Source organism: Salmo salar, chromosome 22 (genome assembly GCF_965601325.2).
Source record: "Salmo salar chromosome 22, fSalSal1, whole genome shotgun sequence".
Lineage (NCBI taxonomy): Eukaryota > Metazoa > Chordata > Actinopteri > Salmoniformes > Salmonidae > Salmo > Salmo salar.
In genome coordinates, this window is record NC_138312.1 from 36962317 (window position 1) to 36986815 (window position 24499).

Sequence of the window (24499 nt, forward strand, 5' to 3'; positions counted from 1 at the left end):
TCTCCAAAAAGTATGATCTTTGTTCCAATGTGCAGTTGCAAACCGTAATCTGGATTTTTTTTATGGTGGTTTTGGAGCAATGGCTTCTTCCTTGCTGAGCAGCCTTTCAGGTTATGTCGATATAGAACTCGTTTTACTGTGGATATAGATACTTTTGTACCTCTTTCCTCCAGCATCTTCACAAGGTCCTTTGCTGCTGTTCTGGGATTGATTTGCACTTTTCGCACCAAAGTACGTTCATCTCTAGGAGACCGAACGCGTCTCGACGGCTGCGTGGACCCATGGTGTTTATACTTGGGTACTATTGTTTGTACAGATGAACGTGGTACCTTAAGGCGTTTGGAAATTGCTCCCAAGGATGAACCAGACTTGTGGAGGTCTACAACTTTTTTTTTCCTGACGTCTTGGCTGATTTCTTTTGATTTTCCCATGATGTCAAGCAAAGAGGCACTGAGTTTGAAGGTAGGCCTTGAAATACATCCACAGGTACACCTCCAATTATTTCAATTAGCCTATCGGAAGCATCTAAATCCATGACCTCATTTTCTGGAGCTGTTAAAAGGCATAGAAAACTTAGTATATGTAAACTTCTGACCCACTGGAATTGTGATACAGTGAAGTATAAGTGAAATCTGTAAACAATTGTGGGAAAAATGACTTGTCATGCACAAAGTAGATGTCCTAACCGACTTGCCAAAACTATAGTTTGTTAACAAGAAAATTGTGGAGTGGTTGAAGAACAAGTTTTAATGACTCCAACATAAGTGTGACTTGAACTGTATTTCTGATTTCCAAAATCCAACTACACACCTATCTGTCAGCCTTAGGCTACCTTTTGAACACAGAGCCTACACACCACATTAGCTAAGAGTCATTTTATATTTTAGACATCTCATGGAAAAACTTAACATTGAGTGCAGAAAATTAAAGAAAAACATTGATTTGTGTTTTTAAAAAGTATCACATTTTAAACAGGCAGGGATGTTACCATCCCTTTGTCTTCCTTTGAAAAAACACGACTTCCCATTCAACAGCTTAATTGTAAAAAATGTAAGGGAAACTCTTGTTACATCTTTTGTGAACCGTGTTCCTTAAACAAACCTAATTAAGATACTATTTCTTAACCCACTTTACAAAGTAAATAAGATAATGGTCATGGTAATTTCAACAAAACTAAATACAAATATATATAAAGACTGATTACACAGTTTGTAAAAGAAACACGAGTCTTCAGTGGTAGTCTCTCATTTGAAATATCTGGCACGTGATGGACTTTGCTTCTCTCTGCTCTAATCATCTTTTGGCAGAACGTCTGGTCTCCTTTCCATTGACAGTGGTACCTCCTGGATTGGTTGCCCTGCTGCCGACACCACTGCCAGCCCGCCCTCCCTGCGGAGGGTTAGTTGAGCTCCCGGAACCTTGTGAATTTACACCGTTCCCATTGGTAGTGTCATTTCCTAGAATAAGAAATTGTAATGTACAAATTAGAAAGTTGTTAGTGTTCACAATTAAAATGAAGACACTGCTGTTTATACACTGAAGGTGGCTTAACCAGCCACTCACAGGTAAAATAAGCAACTTTACAGCTTCAAGCAGCAATTTAGTTTACTGCTGGAGACATGCAGGTGGAATTGTTGCAAATAGCACCTTAAGCCGCAGAGGTCAAAATTACTTTTGTTGAAAAACACTAACAAAGGTAGTTGTCGAAACTCTTCCATTTGTCACTTTTTTTCTTGGTCTCTGATAGTGGACTTACCAGCTGAGTTATTGTTCAGTATGTTTCCTTGGTCACTGAGTACCTGGGAATGAAATAATCTGTTAACATACAGTACAAGAAAAAGGTACTTAATATTTTTCCCCTATCCTTCCGTAAAGCATCCTGTAGTAAGACATGCTTACACACTGACATCCCTAAGTTCAGAACACCCCTTACCGTCTTGTTTTTCATCTGGTCCATGTTAGAATACTCTGGGTTAGGCTCGCTGAAATTTGGCACCTCGGAGTACACCATGCAGAACCTGAATAAAACATTAAGTGGGCATTAGTTTAGACCAGTAACTTATGAAATTACATGCATCTCTCAGCAACATTTACATGGCTGCAACTACAGGACTTACTCTCCAATCTTCAACAGCTCTCCACCTCTGCCTGTGTACAGAGTCAGGCAACCTTTGAACACAGACGCATATCTGGAGAAAAAGGCAGCAATTTCAATACAAGATTGCAGACTACTAATAACGTATGGCACGTATTCATCCAAATAACTTCATGCGGTTAGGTAAAGTTGACATGACTGGGTGGTCTTATTTCTGTATTGATTTTATACTCAGCAGTAGGTTTGGAGCTTTGTCCATACAGTGGTGTTGACTGGGATGTGACTCAATAACTCACCCCTTAGTGAGTCTGATTATGTCACCGGTTTGGATCAGTCCCCCCACCTCATCCCAAACAGAGATGCTGATGCTGCCTGTCTTGTCGGCCACCTTACAGGTCCGCACCTCATGCCCATCCTTTGTCTTTGTCACTCGTCCTGTGTGAGGGGTTATGAGGGACAAATAAATCAGTGGCTTTTGCTTTTTTTATAAAGACGGACCAAGCTAGTTGTACAAGGAAAGTGTCATATCTCATTGTGAGGAGCGTAAACATCCACTTGTGGAAAAAAAGAGGGAAGGTTCAACACAGGTTTGATGGCTGGCGTGATTCAAATAAACCAACATGAACTGTTCTCATTAGACTACATAGTGGCATACAAGAAGGATGTTACTCACTATTGAACCTCAGTTGTGCCATTATATTGTGTGTAAGATTTTACATTACTTTTTTTTCCCACCCCAGTGCATTACAAGATCATAAACATTTGATTCCTAATAATACTGTTATCAGTTAGTTAGTAATTGAAACAGCCCCCCTCACCGGTTTCCAGTACGATGAAGATAACGTTGAGATTCTTGAGTCCTGGCTTGATGTCCTTGACGTGGGTCTCAGTCGTCATCTTTCAGATTCTCGTCATGCATCCACAACTGTACCTAAGTCAACTCTGGACCAAAGCAGCACTGAAATGTTGACGTAAGTATGAATACACGATCAGAAAGTATGCAACCCAGGTTGACTAATGACTTGTAAAGTAGCTAGAAGGACCAGTCTGGCAACTGGTGTAGCTAGCTTACCAAGCTGCAGTAACGTTACTCACTGCCATGACCTATGAGCATTATGGCAGCAATCTAGCTAACGTTAGTTATAGCTAGCTAACTGGGTGCCAGGGTGTTAGCTACAAATGACATTAACTTTACCTCAACGGTGTGTATTGTCGTTTACAGCTGCGTTGTCCGATATAAGGGATTTTAAGCCATGGGACAAGTCAGTTTAAATATAAGTATTGTTTTCCTGTTTGTAAAAGCGCTGACTAGCTAGTTGTTTTTCGTGAGCATCAGTATGTCACTACAGTAGTGAAGACTTGTCCCCTGCTGCTGCATTGGTCAAATTTAACGTCAATCAAACTTGTGTCCAATGGCAATGGACTGTATAGGATGTGCTTTAGAGATAATCATGTGATAGGCCCTTTATCTGAGAAGGGACACTGATCGTACCGAAGATAGGTGGAGTCAACTGTCAATCAACGATTTGACAATTTGGTTGCTTAGCTGCAGGAGTGTGGGCTGGACGTGGAAATGTGGTGACGGGAATCAAGAAAAAAATGGATATCGTGCTGGCATGCTAACCCAAATACTGACGCAAACGTAATTTAAAATACCATTTAACCATTGATTGTTATATCAACAGGTAACGTTTCTCAATTCGACGAAATATCACTAGCTTTGCTCTCTTTTCCTGTGTGATTCCACCTTGTGCCAGCCAGCTAAGCTATAAATTAGCTAGCTAACGTTTGTTCACGTAAGTTAGTCAGCTGTGGCTAACTTGCGTGCACACTGGCTCGTCAGATTTTCTAATTATTGTCCAATATGTATCTTTCATCTGGTTGCAGCTAGCCACATAGCTAACGTTACGGTATTCCATTTGGAACAGTAATGATGAGTTACGTGTTTGAGTAGCAAACAGCGCTATAATCATATCGTAAACTGGTTATAAAGTATATTAAAGGGACAGTAACTTTATTCATCCCAACAACGTTGCATAACGTCACTATTTTTCCCCAGACTCATTTTCCCAGGACATCATTACCTAGGCCCCAGATTGCTCCTCTCCATTCCCATATCTCTGCCCCTTTGGTCCTTATTTTCAATGAGTAGGGGGGCTGTGGATTCTGGCCCAAAGAAGGAAAGACACCGGTGAGTGGACGTTGAACACACATGTACAGGTACTGGGGGTGGCTGGTAGTCTAGCGTTTAGAGCGTGGGCCCATAATTGAAAGATTCCTAGTTCAAATCCATGAGCCGTCTAGGTGTATAATCTGTTGATCTGCCCTTGAGCAAGCTACTTAATCCTGATTGCTCCATTGTTGCTGTCAATAATGGCTGATCCCTGGCTGTGACCATAAATACCCTGTCATTTGACCTTTTGATCATTGATTACTATAAAGTCAGTGTTTTAGTTATGTCCATATTCATTGAGATTGTTGGGTTTTATACTTGTTGATTTAATCCATGCTCCAACTCATTGGAGTACCATTTGATAGATCCAGGTCATTAAGTGCACTGATACCCAAGAAGTATCCACACCATAAATGTTCATACTACCGCTAGTCTTAGACAAAAATAAAACCCACTTGCACTATAGTGGGTAAGTGTCTTTATAGTTAGTCTTGACTCTTCGTAAACAATGGCTATCTCAAAATGAAATCACATCAGAGAGATGATGTGCAGTAGATTCTGTTAATTAATGACAAGCAGATTCTGTTAATTAATGACAAGCCCTTTGCTTTAAATTCTGAAAGACTTTCTCGTCTCAGTGTCTAGCCCAGAGTTTCTAGATCCTAGTGGAACTTTTCCGACATCCGAGCCTATATCTGTAATCGATAGACTGTTCTGATTTAAAAGTCGTCATTTGCATCGCTGAGCAGTGTCCAAGAGGGAATGTGTCTGTCTGTCAGGAGCTCATTGGGGCAGGAAACTGAGGGCCCAGAATATTTTATACAATGTTGCAAGTTTGTTAGCTAGAGCTTCAGGCCACACAGAGTTAATAGTTGATATAATGTTTCAACTTCCTTGCAGACAGGCCATGTGTAGCCAATGTGATTTCTAGGATATTTATTTTTTATCAGGCTATTTTCTACCTGAGCGCTGCAGTGTTTTTATTTGTTGGCTTTATGAGGCTATTTTTACATATTGGCAATGGCAATATAAGTTACTTTTAGGTTTGTATAATTTTCATTTAGATAGAATGTTGATTAACCACATGACATTGATTTTTGAGATGAAGACTTTATTATAAATTAAACTGTTCCATGAGAATGTGCATATGAAACTCATAACTGGCGCACAGATCGGTAAAAATGGTACGATAACCTGGCACTCCAAATGGAAAATGTTGCCGACTGTTGGTGTAGCCTATTACTGGCAACTTCAGGAGCTTAACGGGCAGAATCTGCGAAGGCCAGCAGCAGGTGGAGGGTCGGGGACAGTTTATTTATTTATTTATTTATTAAAATTTTGTTTAGACTATATTGATCTATGGTTTCCTCTTTAGTAATTTGAGTGTCTTCATTTTTAATCGCAGTGCTTAAAGCATCAGACAAGCTCAGTTGCCTACATATAGTTGATTTTATTCAGAGTGAGACATTTTTGAACAATCGATTGCTCGAAAGAACAGACAACTCTTGGTCGACCAAGATTCTTTTTTTTGTCAGGGACAGCCCTAATCCCTTTGCCATTCCTAAATCATGTAACCTGGTTATACTGTATGTCCATGGTATCTAAACCAAAGGATTTCCAAGATTTCCTTTTTTAGTTTGTCGGGCTTGCCAGACATTACGCTAAAGTCACTGACTCTCCTCTTGTCAGTCAGTGTAGCCTACCGAATCGCATTGCTGTTCATTTGGCATCAACAGAATGCATCAGTGATTTGTATTTCCTGCAACTTTCTGAAGAGGCAACGAGAATACCCCTGTCTGTGTGTGTGATGCACGTCTACCACGTTGTGTAGCTGTTAAGGATGATGCTAATGAAAACGGTCTTCTGGTAGATGGAGACTTCCTCAATTAAATATGAACTACTAAGTAGACTGCTTACCTGGCAGAATGATATCATGACTATTTTCATCAATCCAGTGGGTGTTTGTTTTGCAAACTCGACCATCACAAAAACACCGGTAAACAAAAGCCTATTTAATCTATTTTGAATTCAGGCTGTAACACAACAAAATGTGGAATAAGTCAATGCACTGTATATACAGGTTGTTTATTTTGAACATGATTGAGAACTAAGCGAGAAGATATCGACCCTACTGTTACGCTTGTTTACACTGAGCTGCACTGAAGTCGGAAGGCAATCATGGGTACATGAAGACACCTTCTCGATGGAGCAGTGTGGATAAAGGTCAAATTTGGATAACATTGGCATATCCCATCCCTGCACTGACGTACGTTTTCCAATCAATATCTCGTGCCGGCTCCACAGTGTCTTAATGTAACCTTGATTGCATTTCGACCCCAGTGCAGCTTCATGTAAACAAGCGTAACGGTAGGGAAGGTATGTTCTGGCAAATTGAATTCTAGACTTTTTTTTTTCTCTTTGAGGGTGTTCCATGTCGTTTTATAATCCTGCACGTGGGATGGCATGTAGGTTGTCGTGTTGGTCTGTACTCTGTAGGCTTACCATTTCCTCACCTGTGTTGTAGATTGTAGTTGGATCTGGGGATGTGCCATGGGCTACGACGTCACCCGGTTCCAGGGGGAAGTGGATGAGGACCTGCTGTGCCCCATCTGCAGTGGAGTCCTGGAGGAGCCCGTGCAGGTCAGTGACGTGCACATCTCAGTACCATTTCAGCCATTGGAGAAGCAGTGCATTTCAAAGTTTAAAAAAAATCAGTGCTGCTTCAGTCACTGAAAAATAAGGAATTGTCAGTGTGTTGTAAATTCAGTTCCATTTCAGTCAAATAGGATCCAGTTCTTGTCAACGTGTTGACCACACACATGCTGTTCCATTTGTCATAGAGAAAGGAGAAGAAAACCAGACATTTCAGTCCTGTAGGCCGTGCGCAGGACATTTTATTTTGTGATGCTAAGAAGATGATTATCATCTTGTCCAAAGTGCTCTTGCTGACATGCTGTTCTTGTATTTCTATATACATTATATCACTAGACATTTAATTCTCTATGATGACGCTCCAGTGATGAAGATCCAATGCTTGTATGTGGGGGTGGGAGCGATAACAGACATGAGAATGGGCTAAAGGGAGGGAGGAGAGCTTACAGGATAATAGACTTTCAGAGGGATGCAGTGACAGCAATGGGAGAGGACAGAAGGTAGAGGGAAGAAGGAAATATGGAGAGATGAGCTCTGGAGGAAGGTCTGTCCATTCTTGTTCTAGATGAATGAGAAGAGCCTAATGTTTGTAGTGGTGCGTAAAGATGGTGCAGAGGTGTAGGTAATCAGGATAGAAGAAGTGAGTGGCGATGCTTAGTCCTGTTAATGTAAATAAAACATAGGGATGCTAACATAACAAACCGATCTCCCAAACCGAGACCAACCATGAGGTGAGTTGCTTTAAATAGACACACTTGAAGAGGATGGCATTATTTTCCTACATGTTTGCCCTTGGAGCAAATGGTTGCTGGATTGTGCTTTTTATAGTACAAAACACTTTTTCCAGCCTAGGGATTGGTTAATTGGTGTTATTAGTGTTCTTTGTTTTGCACTGTGTTTAGGAGAGAGTGATTGCATCTGTCTGTGGGCACATGTGTTGTTAGGTTAATTCAGCAAGGAGCTAGTGTGACCCTTCAGCGTCACTTTCAGTCAATGTAGCCTATGCATTCAGAGCTGTCCTTGGACTATGTGCAGAATGCTGGCAGCAGTACAGGAATGTGGACATAGAATATGGAGAGAGAGGGAAGAATTGGAATTCAGTTTGCTTGCATCTGCACTCAGCTGTGTGATGATAATTTATACTCCCTCTGGGGCCCCAGTATGAATCAGCAGCTTTGCAGCACAGAACCCCACTGAGATGGGAAGAATCAGAACTATGACTGTGTCTGGAATGGCACCCTATTCCCTATAATACACTACTTTTGACCAGGGCCTTGGTCAAAAGTAGTGCACTATATAGGGACTAGGATGCCATTTGGAACTTACCCAGGGACTGCATGGGGAACAGAGGGCAAGAAGGTTCAGTATCTGGGGAATTCATTGCTACCAGTAGCTTTCTTCCTGACACACCCAGGAACTGTAGTGGGAATGGCAATTGTAGCCAGCAGAAACTAGCCGGCCCGTCGCTAGCTTAGCATCACGCACTGATGTCATCAGTACCATCACCCCTGCGTTGATGAGCACTTCACCCACAGCAGAACTGCTATACACCAATGTAACCTGAACTCCCTCTTTCAATGGCTTTAGTTTTTTATCATGCTCTCTGGTTAGGGCTGGGCAATATATCGAATTCATTCAAATGTATGGTTTTGCACGGTATTCCAAAGGCCTGTATTGCAAGATTCAGGTTTTTATTTATGAACATGTCAGTTTGTTCTCATGTTTTCTTTTTGGTCTCATCTCCTCCACTCTTTCTGTGCTGTGTGCACCTTCCCATTTACACACACACAAGCCCCTCCCCCACACAACAGGCCCCTCCCTCTGCCACTTACAATAACAAAGAGGAGCGATCGCTTCTTCCTGTGACAAGTGGTTTCAACTCGCTATTTGCATTTGAGGTTTGGTCCAACAGAATGGACACCGAAACACATGGAGACATTATTTGACTGTAAGTAAGGAGAAGTGAACGTTTCTAACGATACCCTTCTTATGTTTATAACAGGAGTATCAATGAACATTGATTCTGAAAACTGAATACTTAGTTTGTTGCGCGTGCATTGCTGTACCACTTACCACTAGAAGCATTTTAACTCGTTCTCATTCTGAGAAATAAGGTAGGCCACTTGATTTCAGCATCTAAACAAAGTGAAGAGGCTAGCATGCTGTTTCAACAGTTGGAGACGGACAGATGGGTGCGTTCATAACAACTGAACTGTTCTACCTTGTTAGCTAGCAAATAGATCCATGTTGGCTAGACTTTAAACATAAAGATTACCTGGCAACTCCATTATTGGTGAATGCGCATAATTCATGGTTCTGGTTAAATTTGTAACAAAAATACATTTTCAGATCAGTGACTATTGCAAAAAAAGCTGATTACATGATTTTGATAAAATAATGTAATTATTAGTGGGTCTTACGGTTGTGGAAGGCTTACATTTAGCCTAGATATCATTTCATAAGCCCTGCATTAATTAATTATTGTTGACTGCTTTAAATGCAGTGTATTTGACCTTTTAATTGTACAACAAAGCTTGTACTGAGTGTACAAAACATTAGGAACACCTTCCTAATATTGAATTGCACCCCCTTTTGCCCACAGAACAGCCACAATTCTTCGGGCATGGACTCTACAAGGTGTCAAGCATTCCCCAGGAATGCTGGCCCATGTTGACTCCAAAGTTGTGTAAAGTTGGCGGGGTGTCCTTTGGGTGGTGGACCATTCTTAGTCCACACGGAAAACTGTTAAGCTTGAAAAACCCAGCGGCGTTGCAGTTCTTGACACACTCAAACCGGAGCGCCTGGCACCTATTACTATACCCCGTTCAAGGGCACTTAAATCTTTTGTTATCCATTCTGTCTCAATTGTCTCAAGGCTTAAAAATCCTTCTTTAACCCGTCTCCTCTCCTTCATCTACACTGATTGAAGTGGATTTAACAGGTGACATCAATAAGGGATCATAGCTTTCACCTGGAGTCACCTGGTCAGTCTATGTCATGGAAAGGACAGGTGTTATTTTTTGTACACCCAGTGTATTCTGTGAATCGCCCATAAGTTTGAAAAAATGTAGATATGATTTTTAGGCAATATTGCCCAACCCTACCTCTAGTCATTCCAATAATTTGATATTTGAATCGGAATGTCGCTCTCTGTCAACATGTTTTTAACAACAAAATTGTCATATTATACATTTATATTATCAACTGAACATATTTTTCTAACAATAGAATGCTTTTTCACGAGAGCTGGTCTTTATTGTTTGCTGTCCCTTTCTTCCTGTGTGTGTGTGACACTCCTTCCATCCTTAGGCCCCTCACTGCGAGCATGCCTTCTGCAATGCCTGCATCACCCAGTGGTTCTCCCAGCAGCAGATATGCCCCGTGGACCGCAGCGTGGTGACGCTGGCCCACCTGCGCCCTGTGCCCCGCATCATGCGCAACATGCTGTCCAAGCTGCAGATCACCTGCGACAATGCCGGCTTCGGCTGCACCGCCGTGCTGCGCCTCGACCAGCTGCAGTCGCACCTCAGGGACTGCCAGCACAATCCCAAGAGGCCCTTCCAGTGCGAGCAGGGCTGCGGGTGAGTTGGGTTGGCTCCAACAAAGGGGTTACTCAAGGCTCTATTTTAAAGCATGTTTTGTTAATCCTTTATATAAATTAAGTAGGCAAAGCTGTGAAACTGTAAACTTCATCTATATGAGGGAGCATGAGCACAACTCCAAGAGTGGGACAAGAATCGAATAGGGAAACTCTGCTGTAGGCGAGTGGTGCTACTACAGTAGCTCTGGGTTAGTGGGTCAACAGGGCTGTGGGGGTAGGGTATTGACTAAAGGTTGTAGTTTACTGGGGCTGTGAGTCGGCTTAGCAAAAAGACTGTTGATCAGCTGTTATGTCCTCCCTACGTCCCTTCAGACTGGAGATGCCTAAAGACGAGGTGTCCAGCCACAACTGCATCAAACACCTGCGCAGCGTGGTGCAGCAACAGCAGGGCAAGGTCACCGACCTGGACAAGACTGCTGCTGAACACAAGCACCAGCTAGCAGAGCAGGTCTGTGTGTGTGTCTGCAGTTATACGGGTGTGTGTGTGCGCGTCAGGGTGTGCTTGTGTATGCGTGAGCAAGTGTATGTATGCTTTCACGCGTGTGTGTCGGTGCTTGTACATCCGAGTGTTTGTGTGATGTTGCGGCAGCGTGGTCTGCAAGCCCAGTGTGATGTCTCTGCCTCCAGAAACGGGACATCCAGCTGTTGAAGGCGTACATGAGAGCCATCCGCAGTGCCAACCCCAACCTGCAGAACCTCGAGGAGACCATTGAGTACAATGAGATCCTGGAGTGAGTGGATTATCAAGCACTGTGGTGCAATACTCAATTGCACAGAACACTTTACAATCAGACAGTTTAACTTACTACGCTGCGTCATTTTCCACCTTTTTTAGGCATAATTAATTTAAGTGATAATTATAGAGCTGGGCGATGGACAAAAATCCTTATCGTAATAAATTGCTTGAATTGATGCGATAACGATAAATGGAACAATAAGTTTATAACATTAATGTGCACCAGTTGTAGTTTTTTTTCCCTTTAAATTATTTATAGCTACTAGTTTGATGGTTGTTGTAGCCATCAACTTATTTCATTTCAAACTTCACATTTCTCAAGTATAGGATACTTATTGTAATGAACGATATCAGCAAAATGCCTGTGATAAGTGTTCTATATGGTTGGTGTTGATCATTTCCGGTTTATTGTCCCATTTCTATATGATTATAATAACTACGTATTAGGACACATCTAGTTGTTATTACATGATTAAAATAGCCATCATAATATCCCAGTTCCCCCTCTCCTCTCATCCTCTCCTCTACTTCCCCTTCTAGGTGGGTCAACTCCCTTCAGCCAGCGCGCGTCACCCGCTGGGGCGGCATGATCTCAACACCGGACGCTGTCCTCCAGGCAGTCATCAAACGCTCGCTCATCGACAGCGGCTGCCCGCCGTCTATCGTCAACGACCTGATCGAGAACGCCCACGAGAGGAACTGGCCCGCCGGCCTGGCCACGCTGGAGACACGGCAGATGAACCGGCGGTACTATGAGAATTACGTGGCCAAGCGTATCCCGGGGAAACAGGCAGTGGTGGTGATGGCCTGTGAGAACCAGCATATGGGTGAGGACATGATCCTGGAGCCAGGCCTGGTCATGATCTTCGCCCACGGGGTGGAGGAGATACTATGACCCGGCTGAGGGTGGTGGAGAGCAGAGAGGAGACTTCTGACTGACCTGAACTTAGTAGAGGAGGGAGCAGGGAATGCTCTAACACTACGGTTGCATCCCAAATGGTACCCTGTTCCCTATGGGCCCTGGTCAAAAGTAGTGCACTATAAAGGGAATAGGGTGCCTATAAGATAGTATGAGGAGGGGAAGAGCCTATGACGAGGAGGGGAAGAGCCTATGACGAGGAGGGGAAGAGCCTATGACGAGGAGGGGAAGAGCCTATGACGAGGAGGGGAAGAGCCTATGACGAGGAGGGGAAGAGCCTATGACGAGGAGGGGAAGAGCCTATGACGAGGAGGGGAAGAGCCTATGACGAGGAGGGGAAGAGCCTATGACGAGGAGGGGAAGAGCCTATGACGAGGAGGGGAAGAGCCTATGACGAGGAGGGGAAGAGCCTATGACGAGGAGGGGAAGAGCCTATGACGAGGAGGGGAAGAGCCTATGACAAAGCAGGGATGAGGGAGATATGACACCAGCACCAGTAGACGGGTATAGGGCAGGAAGTTGGCAACAGGCGGCCCGCGAGCCAAAACCAGCCCGCAAGTGTTTTTTTTTATTATTCTTTTTTTTTGTCCCCTAAAGCTTTTAGCAATTTTGGGGGATTTTAGTTTTTTTGGTCCAAAAAATACTGAAATCACTAGGAATTCAGCTAAAAATCTGTTGAATTTAGGAGATCTGTTCAAGTACTCCCACTAATAAAATAAGAGAGCTGTGATCGTGTCTCAATGTACAGTCGTGGCCAAAAGTTTTGAGAATGACACAAATATTAATTTCCACAAAGTTTGCTGCTTCAGTGTCTTTAATTATTTTTGTCAGATGTTACTATTGAATACTGAAGTATAATTACAAGCATTTCATAAGTGTCAAAGGCTTTTATTGACAATTACATGAAGTTGATGCAAAGAGTCAATATTTGCAGTGTTGACCCTTCTTTTTCAAGACCTCTGCAATCCGCCCTGGCATGCTGTCAGTTAACTTCTGGGCCACATCCTGACCGATGGCAGCCCATTCCTGCATAATCAATGCTTGGAGTTTGTCAGAAATAGTGGGTTTTTGTTTGTCCACCCGCCTCTTGAGGATTGACCACAAGTTCTCAATGGGATTAAGGTCTGGGGAGTTTCCTGGCCATGGACCCAAAATATCGATGTTTTGTTCCCCGAGCCACTTAGTTATCACTTTTGCCTTATGGCAAGGTGCTCCATCATGCTGGAAAAGGCATTGTTCATCACCAAACTGTTCCTGGATGGTTGGGAGAAGTTGCTTTCGGAGGATGTGTTGGTACCATTCTTTATTCATGGCTGTGTTCTTAGGCAAAATTGTGAGTGAGCCCACTCTCTTGGCTGAGAAGCAACCCCACACATGAATGGTCTCAGGATGCTTTACTGTTGGCATGACACAGGACTGATAGTAGCGCTCACCTTGTCTTCTCCGGACAAGCTTTTTTCCGGATGCCCCAAACAATCGGAAAGGGGATTCATCAGAGAAAATGACTTTACCCCAGTCCTCAGCAGTCCAATCCCTGTACCTTTTGCAGAATATCAGTCTGTCCATGATGTTTTTCCTGGAGAGAAGTGGCTTCTTTGCTGCCCTTCTTGACACCAGGCCATCCTCCAAAAGTATTCGTCTCACTGTGCATGCAGATGCACTCACATCTGCCTGCTGCCATTCCTGAGCAAGCTCTGAACTGGTGGTGCCCCGATCCTGCAGCTGAATCAACTTTAGGAGATGGTCCTGGCGGTGCTAGACTTTCTTGGGCGCCCTGAAGCCTTCTTCGCAACAATTGAACCGCTCTCCTTGAAGTTCTTGATGATCCAATAAATGTTTGATTTAGGTGCAATGTTACTGGCAGCAATATCCTTGCCTGTGAATCCCTTTTTGTGCAAAGCAATGATGATGGCACGTGTTTCCTTGCAGGTAACCATGGTTGACAGAGGAAGAACAATGATTCCATGCACCACCCTCCTTTTGAAGCTTCCAGTCTGTTTTTCAAACTCAATCAGCATGACAGAGTGATCTCCAGCCTTGTCCTCGTCAACACTCACACCTGTGTTAACGAGAGAATCACTGACATGATGTCAGCTGGTCCTTTTTGTGGCAGGGCTGAAATGCAGTGGAAATGTTTTTTGGGGATTCAGTTCATTTGCATGGCAAAGAGGGACTTTGCAATTAATTGCAATTCATCTGATCACTCTTCATAACATTCTGGAGTATATGCAAATTGCCATCATACAAACTGAAGTAGCAGACTTTGTGAAAATTAATATTTGTGTCATTCTCAAAACTTTTGGCCACGACTGTACTTAAGTGATCAAATAAAATCTATTTTTAGGCTTAGTTGTGGTCAATTTGCAGTGTGCAAATTGTCATTATGTTCCGGCCCCCCGACCATCGACTCTGTCAAAAATCGGAATCTAGTTGCCTATACCTTGACAAATCAAGGGTTGGAGGGACAGGGAAAAATATAACAGGGGTCTCTAAGAGGGTAGAGGAAATAGAAGTGAAGGATAAACACCCTGAAGGAGACACTCAGTCAGGATTCCCCTGCTCTGCCTTAAACACATTTTTTTTTGATTTAGAGAAACTAACAAGGATTTATCAGTAGAGTGCATAGGAAGGAAGATTGTTTTAAATGGAATCTCAAGAGAAACAAGATTGTTGGCTAATCTGCCTTCTCCCTGCCCCCTCTGCTGCTGACAAAATATCCCATTGGCTCAGATGTGTAATGAGCTGGCTCATACCCCCCCCCAATGGCCTCTGGGTATGTGATTTCACCAGAAAGTCATCTTATCAATAATGAAACTAACATATAGGCCATTAAGCATACTTCAGTGCAGCATCATAAGGTTTTGATCATTGTGATTGAATGTTTTTTCTGAGACTATCTCTGTCAGGGACTACACAATTCTTCAGGACCTTTGAGAGTTTAGCTCTCTATCTTTTTCCATGGCACTCTCTCTTCTCCCTGGGCTGAGAAATGTGGATTATTTCCTGCTCAGGAGAAGGAATGCATGCTTGGATTGGTTAAGTGAATCCTATTGGATGTGCTCTATATGTGAGCCCTGGGATGCACATAGACGCGGGGGGCGCTGAATGTAAATGCAGAGCATGTTTTATCACATTTTTTGGGGGGAAGGACCAATTACATTTTCCATCATTACACTATCACATTTAATATGGTATCACCTTCCCCTTTGTCAACAACAGACCTTGTTCTTCCTCTGGATGCAGAGCTAATCAGGAATGCCCTTGTTCATCCTCGGGATGCAGAGCTAATCAGGAATGTCACTTCTGATAGAAGGAGTAGTAGATGGACAGTGAAGACATGGAACTTTCTTTTGGTTTGAGTTTCACACCTTGTGTTTTTTGTGATGTTATTGTTGTGTGTATGATTTGTCTGAGTTATTGAGAGTCCTGTATTTGAACTGTTTTTCTTTTATGATATGTATGTAGTTGGTTAGAAGTGGGTCCAATTTGTATGAAAATAAATACTTATTCTCAGAGGCTACCAAAGCATGTATCCATAGCAATTGTGTACAAAATAACATCAGCCAAAAGTCTGTTCTGTTTTTTGTTAAATTATTTAGGTTTGGTTTATTTTAATCATTGTCAAATAGCATGTCACTAAAATATCACTGTACATCATGTAGCTTATCCTAATATTCTGTGTAAGTAGTCATACATGAAGTACTTCCCTGTGGCTTTGCTGATTTGTAATATTTTTCCCAGATAAGGTTAGGTGATTTGTGACCCTGAATCCATCACCACAATTAGCAAAGCTTTTACTGATGCTATTATTCCAAACAGTTTGGACTATTCTGGTTTAGTTCATTTGATTGTGTAACTTGTTAGTTTGAGAACAAAACTATTTGGTTTTACTTCCATCCACCAAATAATGAACAAGTTCACACACTTTACCTCTGCTGATTCATTACATTAGTCTAAATTCAATTAATTCAATTCCTGGGGTGACTGAATAAAAATGGACACACACAAACATGAATTAGAGGTCGACCGATTAATCGGAATTGCCGATTTTTGGCCACCGATTTGCCGATTTGTTTTTACATTTTGTAAAAAAAAATTGTTATTTTTTTAGATTATTTCATTTTTTAAAAAACCTTTATTTAACTAGGTAAGTCAGTTAACCTGTTATGGCTAGGGGGCAGTATTTTCAGTATTTTCACGGCCGGATAAAAAAACGTACCCGATTTAATCTGATTATTACTCCTGCCCAGAAACTAGAATATGCATATAATTATTCGCTTTGGATAGAAAACACTCCAAAGTTTCTAAAACTGTTTGAATGGTGTCTGTGAGTATAACAGAACTCATTTGGCAGGCCAAAACCTGAGAAGATTCCTTACAGGAAGTGCCCTGTCTGACCATTTCTTGCCCTTCTTGATTATCTCTATCCAATACAGGGGATCTCTGCTGTTACGTGACACTTCCTACGGCTCCCATGTGCTCTCAGAAGGCGGCAAAAAGCTGAATCGTGGCTTTGCAGGCTCTGGCTGAAAAAAAAGTAGCGCGTTTTGGATAGTGGCCGGTCACAGTACTATGAAACTCAGGCTCGTGCACGAGGGGATCCCATGCTTTTATTTTCTCTCTCTTTGTACGTATACACGCTTTCCCGGTCGGAATATTATCGCTTTTTTACGAGAAAAATTGCATAAAAATGGATTTTAAACAGCAGTTGACATGCTTCGAAGTACGGTAATGGAATATTTAGAATTTTTTTGTCACGAAATGCGTCGTGCTCGTGACCCTTATTTACACTTCGGATAGTGTCTTGAACGCACGAACAAAACGCCGCTATTTGGATATAACAATGGATTATTTTGAACCAAACCAACATTTGTTATTGAAGTAGCAGTCCTGGGAGTGCATTCTGACGAAGAACACCAAAGGTAATCAAACTTTTCTAATAGTAAATCGGAGTTTGGTCAGGGCTAAACTTGGTGGGTGTCTAAATAGCTAGCCGTGATGGCTGGGCTATCTACTCAGAATATTGCAAAATGTGCTTTCACCGAAAAGCTATTTTAAAATCGGACACCTCGATTGCACAAAGGAGTTCTGTATCTATAATTCTTAAAATAATTATGTTTTTTGTGAACGTTTATCGTGAGTAATTTAGTAAATTCACCGGAGGTTTGCGGGGGGTATGCTAGTTCTGAACGTCACATGCTAATGTAAAAAGCTGGTTTTTGATATAAATATGAACTTGATTGAACAAAACATGCATGTATTGTATAACATAATGTCCTAGGGTTGTCATCTGATGAAGATCTTCAAAGGTTAGTGCTGCATTTAGCTGTGGTTTGGGTTTATGTGACATTATATGCTAGCTTGAAAAATGGGTGTCTGATTATTTCTGGCTGGGTACTCTGCTGACATAATCTAATGTTTTGCTTTCGTTGTAAAGCCTTTTTGAAATCGGACAGTGTGGTTAGATTAACGAGAGTCTTGTCTTTAAAATGCTGTAAAATAGTCAAATGTTTGAAAAATTTAAGTTTTTGTATTTTTTAGGAATTTGTAATTCGCGCCACGCCTATCATTGGATATTGGAGCAGGTGTTCCGCTAGCGGAACGTCTAGATGTAAGAGGTTAAACACATTCTTATTTTCAATGACGGCCTAGGAACGGTGGGTTAACTGCCTTGTTCAGGGGCAGAACGACAGATTTTTACCTTGTCAGCTTGGGGATGCAACTTTACGTTAACTAGCCCAACGCTCTAACCACCTGCTTTACGTTGCCAAGGTAAGTTTAATGCTAGCTAGCAACTTATCTTATAAAAAAACAATCAATCAATCAATCAATCAATCATAAACACTAGTTAACTACACATGGTTGATGATATTACTAGTTTATCTAGCCTGTCCTGCTTTGCATATAATTGATGTGGTGCGCATTCGCGAAAAAGGACTGTCTTTGCTCCGACGTGTACCTAACCATAAACATCAATGTCTTTCTTAAAATCAATACACAAGTATATATTTTTAAACCTGCATATTTAGTTAATATTGCCTGCTAACATGAATTTATTTTAACTAGGGAAAATGTGTCACTTCTCTTGCAAACAGAGTCAGGGTATATGCAGCAGTTTGGGCCGCCTGGCTTTTTGCGAACTGTGAAGACTATTTCTTCCTAACAAAGACAGCAGACTTCGCCAAACGGGGATGATTTAACAAAAGCTCATTTGCAAAACAAAGCACAATCGTTGCACGACTATACCTAACCATAAACACATCAATGCCTTTCTTAAAATCAATACACAGAAGTATATATTTTTAAACCTGCATATTTAGCTAAAAGAAATCCAGGTTAGCAGGCAATATTAACCAGGTGAAATTGTGTCAGTTCTCTTGCGTTCGTTGCACGCAGAATCAGGATATACAGAATCTGGCTCGTTGCGAACTAATTTGCCAGAATTTTACGGAACTATGAAATAACATTGTAGGTTGTGCGATGTAACAGGAATATTTAGACTTATGGATGCCACCCGTTAGATAAAATACGGAACGGTTCCGTATGTCACTGAAAGAATGTTTTCGAGATGATAGTTTCCGGATTTGACCATATTAATGACCTAAGGTTTATTATATTATAGTTAAGTCTATGATTTGATAGAGCAGTCTGACTGAGCGGTGGTAGGCAGCAGCAGGCTCGTAATAGTCAAAGGTATATGGTTTAGAGAGAAATGGTCGACGCGTCATAATTCCTGTAATAACTTGCGGCTGAACTTGAAAGGGGTTCCTTCATTATTTTACCGTTCATGTCTTCCATAGGGAATGTCTTGATCTACTTCAAATAAGGTCTGTGTTTTGTGCTTAACCGCCTCGGCGTTTTGATACCCGTGTAAATCTCACTAGGTAACGTTTGTCAACATATTTTCATAAATCCACTCTACGAAAAAATGTATCTTCGCTTATATTGATCAGAGTTATATCCTATGGATATCTACACAGTTATAAAATTGGCAAGGTGGTGTAAGCCTAAACCAAACACAGACCTTATTTTACGTTCATCTAAGAATATCCTATGGAATAAATAAAGGAACCGCTTTTCAGATTTTGCTAGAAGGTGTCATGGGAATTATGACTCGCACTTTGGTAGTCAATTATTACCATGCCCATTATTAAAATAGGATTTCCTGCATATAGAAATTACAGTTTTTGTTTTCAGCATTCATCACAGGTAACTTAAACTCTATTTTTATTATTCAAACAGTTGAGAGTATTTGTCTCCTAAGCAGACTCTTCAGTATCGTTGTCACTTCAGAGCTGTGTATGTGTGTGTGTGTGTGTGTGTATATATATATATATATTAAAAATCATAATAATAATCGGCCGATTAATCGGTAGCGGCTTTTTGGGTCCTCCAATAATCGGTATCGGTACCGGGGTTTTTGGTCCTCCAATAATCCGTATCGGCGTTGAAAAATCATAATCGGTCGACCTCTAACATGAATACACTTGTATTTAACTCGGAGGAAGAGGTTGAAGCTAACCAATGTCTAGACTGCCCTCTACATTCCGCTTAAGATCTGCTGTGAAACTGGAACCTAGTCTTAATCTGCTTCTTCTTTCTGTGTGGCTGTCTCTCTTTGCTCTGTCAGTTAGGTGCCTTGATATACTTACATGTATGGGATTCAAACTCACTTCCCGAAAGGCTGTGTCGCACCAAGTATAAATCTCAAACCATTTCCTTCATTGGTTAAGACAGATATTGAACTCTTTCTTCTTTTGGATACCTAAATCAAAGGCTAGTGAAGTGATTTGAAGCAATGGGTTAGTGAGTTAAGATCACTAAGTAGCTTGTCTCGAGCAGAGGTACAAACACAGCACTCCAAGACTTGCGTTTCAGATTCTTGCTTTTATTATTTTAGTGTTGTGACTGTCATCTCTGCAGCTTCAGTTTGAATTGTCTTCCTAGAGGATGGATGATTTACAATACTGTACTTGAAACAAAAAAGTCAGAATGTTGATGAAACTACCAAATAATTGATGCAGGATTAGTGGCTAGATCCTCCATTTTACTATTCAGAAATGTAGAGGGCAGTGAGAGACAGGACAAATATGTATTTTGATGTTAAACTGCAATCTAGGATGTATTCACTAGGAACCAAACGGAAGGGACTAACCTGAACTTATCCAACAAGAAATGCTGGTTTTCGTTGCAAAATGTTTTGCTACAGTTTGCGATGGTGTGGACTAATACACCCCTGTACTCAGGAACTGGGCTGCGTTCAGTACGGGGGGGAAATGGTGTGTAACATTCAATTAAACGGAAACGGTGCTGTTCGTTAGTTTTTTCAACGACCAGTTGAAAAAACGGGGAGTGATTGGGTTGGGGAACGCAGTCAGCATCGCCTCTGCCCTTTTTAAATAATTCACTCATTGCTTCATGTCACACCCTACCAATCAGAGCAAACGTACATCAAAGTTGGTTCAAGAAAGTTTAACGTTTTCGGATACGTGTCATTCAGGACAAACCGTCACCCACCGTAGCAAACGTTTAATCGAACTGAAAGTACCCCTGATATTTTAAATTGGTTTTGGGCTGCACCTGTCTTTGCCTTTTTTGCTTATTCATGTGAACTAGTGTGTTACTGTGATGATGCCATACTGACTTGATGATAATAATACCACACAACTGGGTTAGAATTACACATTTATTGAACCTTTAAAAATTATTGTAAATAGTTCACCATCATATATCAATATTCACATACTGATGCACTTCCATTTCAGTATCTATCCATAGTTTTATTTTATGAGATATGTTTTCATTAAAAGCAGATAAGAATTCCTGGTGGTTTGGATTGTTGTATTGTGTTAATTTGTTTTATAACAAAAACACACTTTATTTATTTCCAAATACAAGGGGAAATCTTCCCCAATGAAAAACATTACATTGTAATGGCCTACACCATGTCTCAACTTGTTCATGTATTGATGAGGAAATATTCTACCTGCTGTGTGCTGAGAAGCTACATTGTATCCTTTCTGACCTATCCACTCTTCTTGATGACAGTGATTCTGTTGCTCTTGTATTTTTAATCTGGAGTATTCTGTCAGTTATCCTTTGTCAAAAGACAAATTCAACTGCAAAAAGGTCCTCCTGTCCCAATAGATTACTTTAACCCCTTATCGCATAAAAAATATAAGTAGGAACTGTCCTATATTGTCACCAAGGTGGTGCTTGTGTAACTTGTTGCAAGCTGGCGGCAAACCCCTCCCTGCCCACTAAATCCGTTTATGTAAGACCCTAATACACTAAAAACATCATCTCTCTTAGGATGGCTACGCTACTGCTATGGCCACCTAACTTCACCCATGTTCGACTGAATTCTGCTGTGTACACCTAACTTCACCCATGTTCGACTGAATTCTGCTGTGGACACCTAACTTCACCCATGTTCGACTGAATTCTGCTGTGGACACCTAACTTCACCCATGTTCGACTGAATTCTGCTGTGGACACCTAACTTCACCCATGTTCGACTGACTTCTGCTGTGGACACCTAACTTCACCCATGTTCGACTGAATTCTGCTGTGGACAACGGGTTTCTTTCAGGTCCACTTGTCTCTCGTCACCATTGCCATCTATTAGGACTTACTTCACTAAGGTATTTATGCAAAGTAAGCTGTTCTTACATTCCCTTATAATTGATTAATCTCCACCTGTAAGCAAATGTAGCCTAGTGAAAGAGCTATGACCACCTGCCGATAACACACAATGTGTAGACTATGGCACCTGAAAGGTAAAAATATTTTTCTTTGCCTATCTAACGACGCCTTGGACTTGTTTGACTAACAAGGTTGGAACTGATTTTGGACACTAGCCTACAGTGTAATTTGATGTTCCAAAACGAGTTAATAATGGTGATGGGTAGGCTGTTATTAATACTCTTACGTAAGTATTATTCCCTTATAATTACTGTGTTATGCCTATTTAAATGTATATACAATGCACTTATAATTCAGTTGAAGAATGTATCCATTTTAATTTTCTCAACTCAAGTTTGTAAAATATTTGTTGGAACAATGGCTTACATAGAACACAATAGATTCTGAATCTAAGGGCCTCTTTACACTACTTTAACGACACAACTAGGTCCAGGAGAAATACTTATGGTAGTGTAAAGAGACGGATCTACACTGAACAGAAATGTAAACGCAACATCTAAAGTGTTGGTCTCATGTTTCATGAGCTGAAATTAAAGATCCCACAAATGTTCCATATGCACAAAAAGCGTATTTCTCTAAATAAAATTACACAAATGCATCCCTGTTAGTGAGCATTTCTCCTTTGCCTAGATAATCCATCCACCTGACAGGTGTGGCATATCAAGAAGCTGATTAAACAGCATGATCATTACACAGGTGCACCTTGTGCTTGGGAACTATAAAGGACCACTCTCTAAATTGTGCAGTTTCATCACACAATACAATGCCTCGGGATGTCTCAAGTTTTGAGGGAGCATGCAATTGGCATTCTGACTGCAAGAATGTCCACCAAAGCTGTTGCCAGAGAATTGAATGTTAATTTCTCTACCATGAGCCACCTTGTGATTGTGATCAGAAGTTGTGGTCATGTCACTGAAATGTTCCTATCCCAATGATAATAATTAACAATCAATAAGCCTTGACTAATTTCCAAGGTTTGTAAGACACTGGGTAAAGAATAATTAGACAAGGACTCATCTTTCTGCAAAAGGTCTGTACAGTTTAATCAGTGAACTTTCTGAGGTCCAAATAACAAAGACATTCATTTTATGCTAACTCTCCACTTACGCACATACCTACACACAAACAGTAGATATCCTACGCACATACATACATACATACATCCCTCCCTGGAGTTCCAATCACTGTTAATCACTATCCAGTGCTGTCTGTTCCTTTCCCCCGAGATTAGGGGGACCTTGAAGGTTACTCCCTGTTTTCTCCTAAAACTCTCCAGGTCGGGTCAAACACGTCTACAGTTCCCTTAGTCTAACACACACACACACATTTCCCTTCATCCCGGGTCTTCTACTAGACCTTATGGGACTTACGTTCAGTACTTTAATTATTCATTACACATGCTACATAACTATTAATTACTAATCAGTATGGATTCTGTATTCAAATTTCACTGCTATGCGGACGACACACAGCTGTACATTTCAATGAAACATGGTGAAGCCCCAAAATTGCCCTCGCTAGAAGCCTGTGTTTCAGACATAAAGAAGTGGATGGCTGCAAACTTTCTACTTTTAAACTCGGACAAAACAGAGATGCTTGTTCTAGGTCCCAAGAAACAAAGAGATCTTCTGTTGAATCTGACAATTAATCTGGATGGTTGTACAGTCGTCTCAAATAAAACTGTGAAGGACCTCGGCGTTACTCTGGACCCTGATCTCTCTTTTGAAGAACATATCAAGACTGTTTCAAGGACAGCTTTTTTCCATCTACGTAACATTGCAAAAATCAGAAATGTTCTGTCCAAAAATGACGCAGAAAAATTAATCCATGCTTTTGTTACTTCTAGGCTGGACTACTGCAATGCTCTACTTTCCGGCTACCCGGATAAAGCACTAAATAAACTTCAGTTAGTGCTAAATACGGCTGCTAGAATCCTGACTAGAACCCAAAAATGTGATCATATTACTCCAGTGCTAGCCTCCCTACACTGGCTTCCTGTTAAGGCAAGGGCTGATGTCAAGGTTTTACTGCTAACCTACAAAGCATTACATGGGCTTGCTCCTACCTATCTTTCCGATTTGGTCCTGCCGTACATACCTACACGTACGCTACGGTCACAAGACGCAGGCCTCCTAATTGTCCCTAGAATTTCTAAGCAAACGGCTGGAGGTAGGGCTTTCTCCTATAGAGCTCAATTTTTATGGAATGGTCTGCCTACCAATGTGAGAGACGCAGACTCAGTCTCAACCTTTAAGTCTTTACTGAAGACTTATCTCTTCAGTAGGTCCTATGATTAAGTATAGTCTGGCCCAGGAGTGTGAAGGTGAACGGAAAGGCTGGAGCAACGAACCGCCCTTGCTGTCTCTGCCTTGCCGGTTCCCCTCTTTCCACTGGGATTCTCTGCCTCTAACCCTTTTACAGGGGCTGAGTCACTGGCCTACTGGTGTTCTTCCATGCCGTCCATGGGAGGGGTGCGTCACTTGAGTGGGTTGAGTCACTGACGTGGTCTTCCTGTCTGGGTTGGCGCCTCCCCCTTGGGTTGTGCCATGGCGGAGATCGTTGTGGGCTACACTCGGCCTTGTCTTAGGACGGTAAGTTGGTGGTTGGAGACATCCCTC

The 24499-nt window shown here is 41.6% G+C and overlaps 2 protein-coding genes across 7 annotated transcripts; one reads left to right on the forward strand and one right to left on the reverse strand.

Annotated features, from left to right (window-relative positions):
• Positions 1–860: 860 nt before the first annotated feature.
• On the reverse strand, positions 861–3470 carry LOC106583347 (SOSS complex subunit B1). 2 transcript variants are annotated; one of them, XM_014167438.3, is made up of 7 exons: positions 3291–3470; positions 2914–3053; positions 2392–2530; positions 2118–2189; positions 1934–2018; positions 1757–1799; positions 861–1457 (listed from the first exon to the last, which is right to left on the reverse strand). In XM_014167438.3, exons 2-7 carry the CDS (start codon positions 2990–2992, stop codon positions 1294–1296), a joined length of 582 nt encoding a protein of 193 aa, XP_014022913.1. In that variant the 5' UTR covers positions 2993–3053; positions 3291–3470; the 3' UTR covers positions 861–1293. The 2 variants fall into 2 exon arrangements, with proteins under 2 accessions (XP_014022913.1, XP_014022914.1); XM_014167439.3 differs by having other exon boundaries at positions 2914–3037; positions 3291–3457.
• Positions 3471–3625: 155 nt separating this feature from the next.
• On the forward strand, positions 3626–15701 carry LOC106583346 (E3 ubiquitin-protein ligase NRDP1). Of its 5 annotated transcripts, none has more exons than XM_014167433.3 (7): positions 3626–3780; positions 4155–4286; positions 6793–6908; positions 10230–10501; positions 10834–10969; positions 11149–11252; positions 11798–15701. In XM_014167433.3, exons 3-7 carry the CDS (start codon positions 6819–6821, stop codon positions 12150–12152), a joined length of 957 nt encoding a protein of 318 aa, XP_014022908.1. In that variant the 5' UTR covers positions 3626–3780; positions 4155–4286; positions 6793–6818; the 3' UTR covers positions 12153–15701. The 5 variants fall into 5 exon arrangements, with proteins under 5 accessions (XP_014022908.1, XP_014022909.1, XP_014022910.1 ...); XM_014167434.3 differs by having other exon boundaries at positions 3628–3737; XM_014167435.3 differs by lacking the exon at positions 4155–4286 and having other exon boundaries at positions 3642–3780.
• The last annotated feature ends 8798 nt before the right edge of the window (positions 15702–24499 follow it).

Bases quoted from the DNA above. Each gene is read 5' to 3' on its own strand.
- LOC106583347 (XM_014167438.3), bottom strand. From the start codon at position 2,992: ATGACGACTGAGACCCACGTCAAGGACATCAAGCCAGGACTCAAGAAT. The intron at 2,531-2,913 runs GTGAGGGGGGCT...CCCCTCACACAG, and splicing joins CTTCATCGTACTGGAAACCG to GACGAGTGACAAAGACAAAG. The intron at 1,800-1,933 runs GTAAGGGGTGTT...TTTCATTCCCAG, and splicing joins ACCAGATGAAAAACAAGACG to GTACTCAGTGACCAAGGAAA.
- LOC106583346 (XM_014167433.3), top strand. From the start codon at position 6,819: ATGGGCTACGACGTCACCCGGTTCCAGGGGGAAGTGGATGAGGACCTG. The intron at 6,909-10,229 runs GTCAGTGACGTG...TTCCATCCTTAG, and splicing joins TCCTGGAGGAGCCCGTGCAG to GCCCCTCACTGCGAGCATGC. The intron at 10,502-10,833 runs GTGAGTTGGGTT...ACGTCCCTTCAG, and splicing joins CAGTGCGAGCAGGGCTGCGG to ACTGGAGATGCCTAAAGACG.